This window comes from Xenopus laevis, chromosome 3S, assembly GCF_017654675.1.
Source record: "Xenopus laevis strain J_2021 chromosome 3S, Xenopus_laevis_v10.1, whole genome shotgun sequence".
NCBI classification, from domain to species: domain Eukaryota; kingdom Metazoa; phylum Chordata; class Amphibia; order Anura; family Pipidae; genus Xenopus; species Xenopus laevis.
Window position 1 is genome coordinate 90,330,063 of NC_054376.1, and position 15,082 is coordinate 90,345,144.

A 15,082-nucleotide genomic window follows, 5' to 3' on the forward strand; every position below is an offset into this window, starting at 1 on the left:
AAGCTACAACCTGGCCTTCCCATGTAGCTAGGCCTTAATGAGGTGTGCATGTCTCATGTCTAATCATTTGCACCCTCCAATTTTTCAGATTAAATTATGAATAACTTGGCAAAAAGGTTAGGGTATTAAAGTAATGAGGGAATGTCATCCTTATTCTTTATCAGAATAGAAAGGCATATATGTAATTAATAACATATTCTAAGTAGCACATTTTTTTAACAAGGGGAACAACATTACACATTCCTGATGGGGATTTGTTTCAATATCTTTAAGTGTATTTGAAAATAGCTGCACATGTGATCACCTATAGATATATAGATAGATAGATAGAGAGATATAGAGAGATAGAGAGAGAGAGAGAGAGAGAGATATATTCTACCTGTAGAGGTAATCTATAATTGACTAAATCCTTAATATAGCTTTATATTTTTATTCTCCTCAGACAGATACCATCATCATCCTCATTATTATGAATATTACTGTTGCCTTTATGGAAACATTTCAGCAGAAGAAGTTTAATCTATTAGTCAACTTGTAATATTGTAGAAAATCCTGTTCTTAGAAACCTTTCAGTTGCCCATCATGTTTTTAATAATGTATTATTTGCTTAATTCTTCTGCCCTCAACCTCCATAAACATAACCTTTTGAGGCTACAATTCTATTGTTACTTTAATACTTATCTATCCATTCAGATTCTTTACTATTCATCTTCTACTCTTATTCTACAGCCTGGTTGCTAGAATATTCTGGACCCTAGTAACCAGATAGCTGCTAATGTTTTTTCCCCCTTAACCATGGTGCTCTTGTGGAGTTATGTCACACATGGTAGCATTTAGGCTGAAGTGTTTCAGACACTCAGACCTCATGTAATGCAGGCAAACTCTAAAGCATGCTTCCCTCAATGATATACTGAATAGTGGCCTGGGAAAGGAAGAGGGTTATAAATTCTGTCAGTTGGATTCCCAGACAAAATAAAGCCATGTGGAAAATGAAATATATTTAAATTATGATGACTATAATAAGATGGTTTAATGTATCATTTTTCTACTGACCTACACTACAGTTGTATGAGTTGAACAAAACGGTGGGTAAATGTATAACTATATTCTTTTCAGAACTGCATGTTTATCAGACTTCAGCCTAATACTGTAGCCCTGTGAGGTATTTCACATAACTGTACCTAACTACACAGACTCTAAAGAATTGTCAGAAGAATGGAGTGTTGATTCTTTCCAGAAAAAAATACAATATTGTTAAATAGTGCTTTTTTTTTTTTTTTGTTTGTTTGTTTTTTTGTTTTTTTTTGCTTACAGTATTTATGTTGCATAAAAAAGGTTGACATAGTAATCAAGTTCTGCCTGGCATCATGGTAGGGGTTCTTGACTGAGTCTCTACCAAAACCAGTCCAGTCCCACAAGACAAAGCAGGGTTATTTTCTCTATCTAAAAAACTACTCTATGCTTATTACACTATTTGAGATCCTTGTTGCTGATTTATCAGTGAACAAGAGATGAATAATAAAGCTGAGCAGAGGCGGTGTAAACTGAAGCATTATATGTGTATTCATTTTAAGTTAATGCTCACTGAAAGGAAACACATCTTCCATAGTCACATTTAGAGTGAACATTTTCAGATGAACTAGCTAAGTGCCTGCCATTGGAATGATAAATGCCTGAAAGCACCAGTACTGGCACTTTTCAGCATGAAAAATACATGAGTATCAGCTCTAGAAGCTCTCTGTTTGTTTATGATAGCAGCTGCCATATTAGCTTGTTGTGGCATCGCTTCCTTCCTAAGTCTCTCCCTGCTCTGGGCTCTGATTACAGCAGGGAGAGGAGGAGGTAGGGGGAGAGGAGCAAACTGAGCATGCTCAAGCCGAGCCCTGGAGGTTAAAGCTGAAGGCAGGAAGTCTGATACAGAAGCCCATGTGTACTCAATAGAAGGAAATAAATGCAGTGTTTGTTTTGACAGAGCAGCATTACTTTGAGGGTTTACTGGTGTGTTTATATAGACCTTTCTGATAAAGCTTACTTAATTTTAGCCTTTCCTTCTCCTTTAACTAGGATTTTTTTATCTACTTTTAGAATGTGTTTGAAAATGTTTTAAGTCACATTCATATAAAAATATAGAAAATTTTAATGGGTTCACAAACGCTCAAGCACCACTGTATCATTGTTATGTAAGTACCGCATACTGACCTTCCAAGATTGAAGTAGGTTTCCCAATAACCATTGTCCTGTATGGCTGCACATGCCAACATGTTGATTCAAAGAATCAATTTTCCATTTTCCAAATCGACACATTGGCAAGTAAAGGTACAGGCCTAGGGATGGTTCTTCCTTTGCCTTTAGATAAGCTTAACTTTGAGAACTGTTATGAATGTTGTAAACTTTTTTGAGAAATGATCGAAGAGGTGATTAAAAAAAAAAAGATAAAGTGTATGTTTGGGTCTAGACATCTATAGTAGCCAATCAGCAGATAGCATTTGTTGGTTACCTGCAGACATCTTTATAGATTGCTATGGGTTACTGTGGTTTGCAATATTTAAATTATAGCCATAATTATTTAATTAAATGAAAGCCATAGGGTCTTGATTATCTTTGCCCCACCAGTAGTGCTACAGTACTAAGCAAAATAATTGACAGTTAAGGACCATGTACAGAAGATTTGAGCTAGGGCAGGCCTGTGCAGACTGCACTCTACTTCCTAATCCAACACAAGGTGCATCGTGCTGCACTGTCGGGCAAAAGGGTGGCTTTAGCCTTGTTGCTGTTATTGTTACTGTTGAAGAATTATGGTGAAATGTGGAGTTTTGCTGCAGATTCAGAACAATGTCTAATTTTGTTTTCTGTAGGAACAAACTGCGGAGAAATCCCCTCAAGAATCTGAAGAAGACTAGACAACCACCAAACTGAATTTCTACCTCAGCCAGCAGTTGGGTTTCTTTGGTCCATATTCAGAATTTTCAGTGAATCTGGGTCTTAGGAATGAAAAGATACTGCCTTGACCACTTAATTTTCTACTACCACAGTCTTTCCTCTTTTGCCTTGGGGACCAGAAGGAAAAAAAATCACACAATTTTTCCAAGGACTTATTGATCGCTTTCTTTATCTCTTTTCTGTCCCAGATCTAGTGAAAGAAAAAACTGCTGTAAGACAGGGGATTTGGATTAATGATGGCTTTATAAATAATGTTGTTTTTCCTTAACCTACTAATAGTTGATGCTGTTAGGAAAGGGTATGTGGGTTAAAGAAATTGGAGTAATTTTTGGTCCCTTCCTGCACTGTATACAGACAAGAAAACCTGCATTAAATGGGCATTGAACTGGGAAAGGCTTGGTGTGCCACACTGTTTAAACCTTACATCAAACCACACACACCAACAATACACACAAGGGAATATCATCATAATCTCCGCTACATATTAGTGGAAATAAAAAAAGTGGCCACACATAATTAGCTTTCAACAAAACTATCATACCACAAATACTTTTATATAGCCCAAAACAAAATATTGATTATACCGAACAAGCAATTTGCACGTGTTCTTAAGTGACAATATATCAAGGAAGCTAGCTTTTAGTTAACTAAACATCTATTTCATTCAAACTGGTAAAAACAGAGGTCCATACACTTTGGAACCTGAAATTTCTTTCTTTCTGCAATATTTTTACTGCCCATTTCATTCTAATAGTTTTTATGTTCATCACGATGGCAATAGTTTTTGCGCATAGGCATTTTTTGCTGAAACTTGAAGGGAAAGTGTGCTCAGTTGATAAGTAGGTTTCATCATCCATTTATTTTCTCTTAAACATGTAAAATATGAGGTCATTAACTTAAATTCGCTGCAACTATTCCGCTGACCTGAACTATGGTCATGCATTAAATATAGATGCTGCTCTGTTACAGACTGCCTCAGCCAAGGCAGAGAATGAATGCTCTGTGTGGGTCATGAACAGTGTCCTCAGTACTTCAACGATTATTTAAGGATAGATAAATGGAAGATAAACATAAGTTATTGATAGTTTTCCTTTTTCAAAGGTCAGTTAATGTAAGATGTAGTTGGGTACAGAGTTGCACCTAAATGGCATATCCAAAAATAATAACCAGTTCTGAAAAGCATGTTTTTTTACGTTTATTTTCAGTTTGTAGGTTGTTTGGAATCAAGTCTCTTCCCTACATTTAGATTGCGGGAGCAGCCCTCTTGGGCAACCCGCATGTTCTGCATACTTGATATAAGAGACAGGAGCAGCTGAAATGATCCCACTTGCTGCAGAGAAACAGTACATTTAATGATACATACTTGATGATGTTCTACATTTATAGTGTTGCATAAAAACATCCACTTCTAGCTTAGTTCCATTTCTATCCACACAGACACCAAAGGCAGTTACTACATTTTTAAATGTCTCTGCCCATAAATATTTGAGTGCTTAGTGTGAACATGTACATTTTCTTAGCTTGCATATGAAAAGAATTGTGTTATAGTTTATTGCCAAAAGTATTCCAACACGTGCCTGTCTTAACGTCTCATTCCAAAACAAAGGGTATTAAGTTGGTGCTCCCTTTGCTGCTATTACAGATTTGACACTTCTGGGAAGTCTTTCCAATAGATGTTGCAACATTTTTGCTGACTTTTGCTTCCATTTAGTCAAAAAGCATTAAAGGAACCGTAACACCAAAACTGAGAAACTTAAATGTGAGTTCAATCCTTAACTAAAAATAACCTTGCCCTATGTGGACCCCCCAACCTAGCTGCTAACCTGGGGAAATGCCCCTAACTTTTTATTTACCCCTCAGTGCAGATGCAGGGATCGCAGTTCACGGCAGCCATCATCTGGGTCTTGCAGTTGGCGCAATTTCCCGGCTCGCAACAACTGCGCAAGCGACGAAATAGACTGGAATTGCCAAATCGCCAGAAGACACGAAGACCCAGAAGATGGCTGCCGTGAATTGCAATCCCTGAATCTGCACCGAGGGGTAAGTAAAAAGTTAGGGGCATTTCCTCGGGGTAGCAGCTAGGCTGGGGGGGAGGAGGGAGGGAGTCTACGTAGGGTAGGGTTTTTTTTAGTTAAGGGTTGAATTCTGCTTTAAAGGAATGACAATATAGTGTACTGTTGCCCTGCAGTGGTAAAGCTGGTGTGTTTGCTTCTATGTAGCCATGGGGGCAGCCATTCAAGCACAGACTACTCAATGCATAACAGATAAGTTCTGAAGACTCCCATTGTATACTACAGAACTTATCTGTTATCTGCTGTGTATCCTTTTCTCCTTTTTCAGCTTTGAACGGCTGCCCTAAACTGTTGTAGCGTTTCTGAAGCAAGCACGTGGGTTTTAATTTACTGTTCCTTTAAGGAGAGTGGGCACTGATGTTGGGACTTGAGCCTATAATTGGTTGGCTTTCTAGGCTATCCCACAAGGTTTCAGGTTGAAGTCAGGTCTCTGTGCAGAGCAGTCACATTTCAGCATGACAATGCTGGTTTGCTGTGATGTAATGGTCCTTCCCAAAAATGTTGCAACAAAACAGGAAGCCTGGAATCACATGACTGTGTTTTTTAGTGTACATTTTTGTCAGCTATAGGTGTGGTTAAAATTGCAAATTTCACTAATGAAGGTTTGTCTGGATACACTCGGTCATATAATGTAGAATGGCTACAAGCAGTGCTGTCCAACTCCTACTCTATAATGGAACATATATCCAGTTTAATTTACAGTATATTCAATGACCATATTATGTTGCAGTTTTGTCAATTAAAGAAGTTTATATAGCCTTTGGGCAATCTCAAGGTCATTTAAATTTCTTGGAGTGGTTCTTCAAGTCCAGTGCCCTCCAGTTGGACAGCCCTAACTGCAAGTGTCCAAAGAGGTCATTGGGAAGTAATAATAACTTATCTTTTTATTATGTGTAATAGCTCTGAAATGCTGTATATATGCTCTACAATTTAACATTTACAAATGTGCCCTCAATTAGGGCCTGTAGCTCTTAACCAGTGTTTAGTTTAAAAAGCAGATGCAGCTACCTGGCACATATAATTGGTGTGGCTGCAGGTGGAATATGCTTGAAAAATAAGGGACACGTTTCAGTCTGCTGCCATCATGTAAATCATTTCAGTGTACCTCAACAATAAGAACTTGAAATTTGCCTTGGTGTAATTTTAGCAGTTAAACAAGCTTAAATGCCTTGTGTTAGTGACCACACTTGTGCCCATTTATTTTTTTAAGCCAAAAAACAATTCTTTATATAGAAATTATACTTGGATTTACAAGAATTACTGGAAAGAAAATGATTTAGGGATTTAGAAGTATAGTATGATTTTTTTCATACAAGTATACTCAATTGATGAATATAATCTGCCTGAAATAATTTTCCCCAAATTTTTGGCTTATGGGAGGTTGGCCAGGTCTGATTTTAATATAGCGACAGGTTTTTAAGTTATTTAGCTTTCCTTCAGAAGCTCTCCAGTTTGCAGTTTCAGCAATCTGGTTTCTAGGGCTCAAAATACCCTAGCGACCATGTATGGATTAAATAAGAGACTGGAAAATGTGTGGGGTCTGAAGTAGTAATAATGTTCATGGGTGTCCACAGAACAGGGCAAGAGGGGGCAGTTGACTTCTCCAACTAGTTCCAAGAAATTGTCTGTAAATTTAATTCCCAGCAACACAAGACATTTTTTATGCTTCCCACCCAAGGGAAGTCCTAATTAGGTTATCTTCTGCATTGTCATGAATAGGTTCATTTTCAGTGTGATGCTACCCTATGTGAGATAAGCTTACTTGCCCCCCCCCCCCCCGGAAAATTTCCTGCGGACACCCATGGTAATGTTGTATATAGCCTTACAGACCATTTGCTTTTTAGATGGGGTGAGTGACCCCCAACTCAAAGTTGGAATGAGTCAGAGAAAGAAGGCAAATAATTAGAAACCTAAAGACCAATTGAAAAGCTGCTTAGAATTGGCCATTTTGGAACATACTAAAATTTTACTTAAAAGTGAACGACCCATTTAAGTAAATTAATTCCCTCCTTTTTAGCACAGAAATAACGTTTATTCAATTGAAGGCTAGTGGTGAAGTTGAAATCAGAATACTGTATTTCATTGATAACGCTGCTTGTTAGTATATCATTTTATTTTTGTAGTTTGAATGATTGCTTCGTAATTTACAGTAAAATTCTGTTTGCTAAAATGAATGAGGGACTCCTTGGTTGTATACCATCTTCTGGAATGTCCGTGAGATGTCCATATCTGCACAAAGCAATACAAGGGCTGCTACATTTTTCATGGTATACAGACAAAATTGTCTGCTAAACCTCTCATACAGCAAAGTGGTTCCCATAATATGTTGCTATTTGCAATGCCACAAATAGCAAAGCAGATCTGGAGTCTCTAAAATCAGGGCATCAACCAACCACCTTCTAGCCTACGTGATGTTTAGCAGTTAAAGGGCGTCAATTGAGTTTTCTTGTATTAGGCAAAACATTTTTTTTTTTCTAGTTGGCATGTCCTTTAATGACTCCTTGTTTGAAAAGTCTGCTGGTTTCACTTTTCTCATTACATTTCTTGATAGGAAATGTTCTGATAAAAATAATTTAGCAAACTTGAGTTTAAGGGTAAGGGCACACTGGCGGATTCGGGGAGATTAGTCGTCCCCAGAAATAAATCTCTTCTTCGGGGTGACAATCTCCCCGAACTGCCTTCCCCTACCTTCCTGCCATCTAGAATGAAAAATCGCCAGCGGGATGGCATTTGTGGCACTTTGTTTACCAAAGTCATCCAAAGTCTTCGTGGGGTAACTTCGGAAAACCAAGTGCCATCCCGTTGGCGATTTTTCATTCTAGTCGGCGGGAATTTAGGGGAAGGCAGTTCGGGGAGATTGTCGCCCCGAAGAAGAGATTTGTCGCCGGGGCGACTAATCTCCCCGAATCTGCCTGTGTGCCCTTACCCTTAAACAGGCTTGTTATCAAATGCTGCTATATTAATTACATTGCAGAAAATTACTTTAGGACAGAAAAATATTCCTACTTGCAGCCATATTGAGTGCAAATAGGGGTATAAATGAGTAGCAAATTGGAGCACTTATGTAACAAGTTTCCGAGATTGCTGTGTTTACTTCCAATCCCTCGCATATCTCCAATATACTTGTGTGGTCTTGTATTCTGTGCCTGTATTATAAACTGTTAACTTCATTATATATATATATTTTTGTATGGATTCCTCTAGGTTTTTACAAATAACCCTTGTATAGTCATTAAACGTGTATCGTTTTAGCTCCAACAACTCATATACACAAAATGGAATGGATGTCCATAGTCGTACCTCAGCTTGTTAATCATGGACTATTACCTGAACAAAAACTGCAATACCTCTCAACTTCAACTTCAAATGCAATGACAAATACCATTAAGGATAGTATGTAGTATGTTTAAAAGTATTTAGGACTGCAATTTACTTAGAATCCAAGGATAAGCAGCCTTTAGCACTCAACTGCAATGGAGATACCACTTAACATGGCGCTCCGCAATATCAGATGTGTCAGATTACATGTCCCAGCCTTAATTAAAATATTTGGTGGGAATTCTATGAAAATGCTAAATTGTCCCATGCTGGAGTAGTGTTGTTTGAGAATAGTCCTATCCATTCATAGAGCATTGCACAGCACATCACTTAAACATGGGTCACAATAAAGAACCACCAGGAAAACTTGAAAATGCAATCGTAACGAGGCATGTAATGTAGAAGACTGAAGTGCTATTTTCATGTATTTTTCATAAATGTTTTTTTTTTTTTCAAAATTTATTTTACATTGTCAATTTTTTTTAATTTTTTTTTCTCTCTATATGTATTAATAACTGGGCCTGTAGTAGCCCCCAGGAGTTCTTATGTCTGTGCAGTTGATGCCATGATGCAAATGGAAGTATGGCTTCAAAATACAATAGTGAAAACATTAAAAACCTTTATGGATATCCAAAGCAGAGTGTTCTGGTGTTATCAAACAGCACTTTGACTTGTTTTCTTAGAATCCAGGGTAGACTGGATCCAGATCAGAAGGGATGGGCAACCTACAGCCATCTGCAGGGCCTCAAGTCTCCCAACCCCGCACTGACTCTACAAAATCTATACTTCTTATTGACTGGCCAGCTCTCTAGATTGAACTATTCCAGCTGTGTAGTGTATGCTGGAGGGAAATGCAGTACTATGTACAGACACAAAGCCCTGGGGTGCCAGCAGCTCTGATAAGCGTAATCATGTTTATTTTCTCTATGTTTTAGTACAATCAGACATTACTACCTCTTAGGGCTTACTATACCTCAATATTTCAGACTTAACAAAAGCAGCTGGTGGCCACATAGTCAGAGAGAACATTATAAATTTGTATGCATATAGTTTATTTTTGTGGGAGATAAATTTTATAAAACTGTTCTTTGCTGTTATTGGGCCCCCGGCTGAACCTGACTGGACATTTAACTTTTCTGTTCCTTTGCAACAGGATTCCGATTGTGAGACAAAGTATCAAAATGCTTTATATGCTTTAAAAGGAAATCCTTTTTTCTTTTGAGTGTTGCCTTTGCGTTGCTCCTTCTCCTAGACTTCATGTCTGTGATTGTACTTTGAATTGCCTGCTTGTTGAACATATTTTGAAATGGAATATCAGTCTGTTTAGCACAATAAACAAAAAAAACCTTGTTATTCCCATGTTGTCTTCATCTGTCAACAAAAATTCTGACCTGTGTATGCGTCTAATTATTACATTAACCTCTTTTGTTTTCCCACAAACTTTACTTTTATGACAAAGCTTCCTATACCCTAGACCCCTGCTCCTGAGGAGACCCAGGGCAGGCAGGGTGATCTATGCTGTCAATGCTGCTGTCTCCGGTATTCCAATCACAGCCACAAAGAGGCCATTAATGTCTAAATGTATTATCTAAACTAATTAGTGAAGGGCCCTGATCGTATCGACCCGACAGATGTGGGGGGGGGGGGCTTGAACCACAAAAATCTATAAGGTGATATGCCATTCACATGTTGGTGTTTTATCTAAATCCCTATGAATTTGCTTTTGCAAGAATGGTTGACCACTACGCCATGCAGTTCTCGTTTTGAGCATTGATAACTTGAGCCAATTTTTAACATTTACTATTGCTAAATATTTAAGGGGGTTATTTATCAAAATCCCGATTTTTAATTTCAAAAAGTCCGACCAAACTAGAATTCACAATTTGACCTTTTTTATGATTAAAAAAAGCTCAATTCAATCGGGTCGGGGAAAAAATTGATAAAATCATGTAAAAACCCAAACCGTACTTTTTTTAAGGATTTTTTCCCCCCAAATCGCTCTATTTTTCTGGTACCCGAAAAGCCCAGAAATAGTCGGATTTTCGGGCTAATTCCTGCACAGACCACAGAAACTTCCGAATAGGATAGGGACCTCTCCCATTGACCTATATACAACCTCGGTAGGTCTGAGATTTTCATATTCAGCCTCGGCGTAATATAAATCTTAAAAAGTCAGGGTTTTTTTTCCACTAAAAATTAACATTTTATAGTATTAAAAAAAAAAAAAAAAAGTGAATATTTTCAAGTTTTTAGCATTTGGACTTTAACCCCCTAACTGTATTTACTAAGATTCAAATTACAAATATTACTATTTGTGCTGGTTTCACGTACCCATTTTAAATATTAAATTAAAAATTAACAGAGCCATACCTTTTATTTGAACAGTAAAAAGGTTGCCAAAGCCAAATATTCAATAAACCATGTATTGAAATTTATCTGGGCAACATGTCAAGCAACATTTCAGTATCTCCTTTAAACTTGATCGATGCCTACTCGACCTGTGGGTGCCAATATATGTCCTAGAAGGCAGAGATGACAAAACTAGTTGCCATAGGAAAGGAATACAACACATACACTGCGGTACAGAATCTCTAATGTAATAGTGGGTCCCTGTTTTCCAGGACAAAGATCAACACATACTCTAATACATTCTGTAATTCCAATCTTATACAAATAGATGTAGATCAAAGCCCTGGTTCAAACCTTTGAGACTGAATGTGTGCCTATACATCCATTAAGCCTAAGGTTTTAAGTTAAATTTCCTCAACTCTTGGGCAAATCTTTGGATTCAAATGTTGTATAACCTAATCACTAGGTGTATGTTAAATTGAAATACAATGTCTAAAAAAAAAAAGAGAGTTTACAATTACACACATAAATAGTTGGTTGATGCTGGGACAACGGATGCATACTTTTTGGGGTGGTTTCCCCCAAATGGACAGAGTAACATGGGTTAGACGGCAAAACTAGTATCTTAGGAAGTGTACCCTAGTATCTTAACTTCTCTCCAATTCTGAATTGTTCAAATATGATCCTGTTGGCACAAAACATTGTGTGCCTCATTGACTGCAATACAGCAATTGTCTTTAGTTGGGCCCAGCTGAAGTCAGAAGAAGTGGCTTTCACATGAACCCATCTGTTGTCCACAGTCTTGTCTCCAACAAAATTGTTCCTGAAAAGCAGACACTGCAGGATAAGCATCCTCCAGTAAATCTTAGTCATATATATCAAATTTAGATTTTGTGTAGTTTAAGGGGGGTTTAAAACTTGCATTTTAAAAGAGACAAATGTCTGGGGGGTTTTTTATTAAATAACGGAACAAATTAAAAGAAAATCCTAATTTTTTTGTAAGAATTTTCATGCAGTAGAAAGGTAGCTTGATAATTGACTGGTAGTGATGGGCGAATATATTCGGCAGGCACAAATTCGAGCCGAATTTGCCCATTTCACCGCAGGCGAATAAATTTGAAAATTTGCCGCGAAAAATCACTGCCGAAAAAAAAATGTTCAGACAGCGCCCATTTGGACGCCAGCAAATTGATGCAAGCTTCTGAATTGCCATTTCGCAAATTTTTTGCCAGTTTTGAGAATTTTGCAGGAAATTCACAAAATTCATGGCAAAGCAAAACGAGACAAATTCGCCCATCACTATTGACTGGTGTTGGTGTGAAACGCTACTGGTGCCCAGGTCAAAACCCTTCACTAAATAAAGGCTTTTGAGAAGATTTCTTTTGGCAGTGCAGTCTAACAGTTTGTTGGATACTCAGATGGACATGGCCATAGTGTGACCTGCACCCATTATTCAGCGTATTATATAAATAGATGCTGACAAGATTGCTGTGTGAACAGCCCTTTATCTATTTACATATAGAATATAAATGTCACAATATAAGGCTGATTAGTAATTAAAACAGATAATTACTACATGGCAGCACATAAACCAGTGCAATTAGCATCAGAATTTAATAATCAGCCCTGTAGCATCAGCTTATATTACAGACAAACTCATTCATACCTCCCAACTGTCCTTCGTTTGTACTTCATATTTTCCTATTTTCTCTGCATTGAACAGGCAGAAAAAGAAACAATGTTTCTGGTTTGAAATATTTTATTTGGTTTTCACAATAAACCATAAAAATCAATATGATAACAAATAGTATGCAGAATAAGAAGATTAATACAATGACATATTAAACAGAATGTATAATTTACAATGAAGTAATATGTAAAATAAAATAGAAACTAACAAGAACTATCGCTAACTAAGCCAGTGGACGCATAGACAGAAACAATGTTTCTAACTTAAGTGACTTTTGGCAGAGAGCCCAGAACAGCCACAGCTGCAGATACAATACTTTTGTAACAATTTTGAGATAAGCAAATAAGTAATTGTAACGATATAAGATTCTCTTGGGAGAAGTTAGACTCACAGCTTAAAGGGCAATTCACCTTCATTAGCAAAAATTTAATAACTGAAAAAAACCACAGAAATATGTTCAAACTTTCATAACCTGCCAAATTTTGTAAAATGAACATGGTAATTAGGGGGTGTTGCCACAAAAATGGGTGTGGTCAAAAAAATTGCCGCACTGCACACTGTTCGGAGGTATGCTCATTTTCTGCTTTATAATTTGCGACAACCCCCTAAGCTTAGCTTCTCAACAGCTGCTCAGAGGCCACTGAGCATGTGAGTGTCAGACACTTTCCAAGATGGTGACCCCCTGTGACAAGTTTGAAGTCCTGGATCATTGCTGCTATTGACAAGCTGAAACTTTGACTGATGCCAAAAGTTCAGGATATAAAACAACATTTTTAGGGTTCATGGTTTTTACATTTCACATATAACATTTGTCATGGTTTAGAGTAATTTCTATATGGGATCCATTATCCGGAAACCTGTTATCCAGAAAGTTTTGAATTATGGAAAGGCATAGACTCCAGTACCTTGTACTTGACTAGATATAAAATTAATTTTTTCTAGTATTTTTCTAGTAGACAAGGTATGAGGATCCAAATTATGGAAAGATCCATTATCCATAATACCCCAAGTCCCAAGCATTCTGGATAATAGGTCCCATACCTGTACATGATTTTTAGCGCTAATTCAAGGAAACAAAAAAAAAAATGAACGTTCATAAATCGGCCTGTATGTGTTCTACAAAATTGCCTGTGCTTAAACCTGACCTAAAGATGCAATATGTTCCAAATTTGCTTTAGAGTACCTGTGCACCTTATCTCTCCTTTTCACCTCTTGTAGATCGGTTGTGTTTGTGGTTGTTACATCAGACCTGTATTCTTGTATTTAATGGCACCCACAGAGAGCAGCTTTGTCTTAAATAGGAGACTGGCCGACAAAATGTAAAGAAGATACTTGAATCTTTATTACAGATGTTGTTCTCACCCTTCAACTTTTTTTTTTTTTTTTTTTTATTACTGCCAATTTTTGGATCAGTAAATTTAAACTGTCTTGTCTAAAAAGACATAGCTACAACTTAAAAATGAATCTATATTTTTAATCCCTCTATCTTGTCTAAGCACTATCTGATTTCCCTTTTATGCAAAGTTCAATGGTTATGGTGCTGTAATAAAACCACTAGTGAAGTGATCTATCTATGCTTGGGGTTAACTTCACTTGTGAAATCTTTTGTTTTCACTTCAATGTAAGAAGATGGGAATTTTGTTTGAGGTTTCATAGAGCTCATTGGTCATTGTACAGCATCTGTTGCAGTTAAAAAATAAGTATACTAATTAATAATAAGTATACTACCTGTAGAATTCGTCTGAAGGGCAATTCTTTAGAATGGAAAGTCTGCCCAGAAATGTTTCACTTTGGAACGAGTTAGACAGGATTTTCCTAGCTCATTGTCCAGCTACCCTCCAAGTCTTGAAGGCTAGTTAATGCCATCTGCAAATTAAGGGGTAGGAGATCTACAAATTTTGCTTTTATTAGTTTATTACCGGTAACCCATTATAAATACTCTAGGACTCTAAGTGGAAGTCCTCAATGTGTTTCAAAACAGGAGGGAAGGCTTACAAACAGTATAAGTCGAAGGGTATCCAGTATGAGATCTAGTGCATCTTCTGATACAGAATCCCCAAGGGCTCTGTAGACCTTATAATAAGCTCACCAAACTAAATGGTCTACTTATCCTACATATGGGCAGCTTTAGTTACAATTGGAATTGCAATAGCTGTTTACAAAAAGAATTGGGCCAAAATAGTTAACTTGCATGTGATGTTTCTTCCATATAAACCAGACCATCTGTTGTGATCACCTTTCACTAGAGTTTAACAACATGAGGTCCAACAGCATTCACTACAATTTCATTTTAAAAAGCCTTTATTTTTACCAAAACTAAGTTCTGCTGCTGTCAGGGCTTTAGGCAGTTGTAAAGGAAATAAAAGCAATTTAAATAAATTGACGTATCATTAAGATATCCCATCACTGAAATGAAAGCATAGACCAAATAATAAAAAAAAAAAACAGTTATAGGCCATTTATTCTTTCACCATTATTAAACTTTACAGTTGACATTATGCCATTAGCCAGGCAGGGTTATCTTGGCATCCACCAGAACTATATTTGACCAACAGAGTTGCAGAGGTGAAGCAAGATTTATTACTCCAGTGATTGTTTTTCCAATGCTCCATAGTCTAATGGAGACATGATTTGCTCCACCTCAGCTAATGCAAATGGTGATTTTAATTGTGCAGCTGCTCAGCCACAGAAACTCTCTTCATGAAGCTCAAAG

At 37.2% G+C, this 15,082-nt stretch overlaps 1 protein-coding gene across 3 annotated transcripts in view; it reads left to right on the top strand.

Moving 5' to 3' along the window:
• Window positions 1–4,496, top strand: part of hmga2.S (high mobility group AT-hook 2 S homeolog) — a 56,133-nt gene extending 51,637 nt beyond the window's left edge. For all 3 annotated transcript variants that reach the window (XM_018253981.2, XM_018253984.2, XM_018253983.2), the window contains one exon: window positions 2,856–4,496. In XM_018253981.2, coding sequence (XP_018109470.1) covers window positions 2,856–2,900 — 45 coding nt within the window. In that variant the 3' untranslated portion in view covers window positions 2,901–4,496. The remainder of the gene's footprint in view (window positions 1–2,855) is intronic.
• The last annotated feature ends 10,586 nt before the right edge of the window (window positions 4,497–15,082 follow it).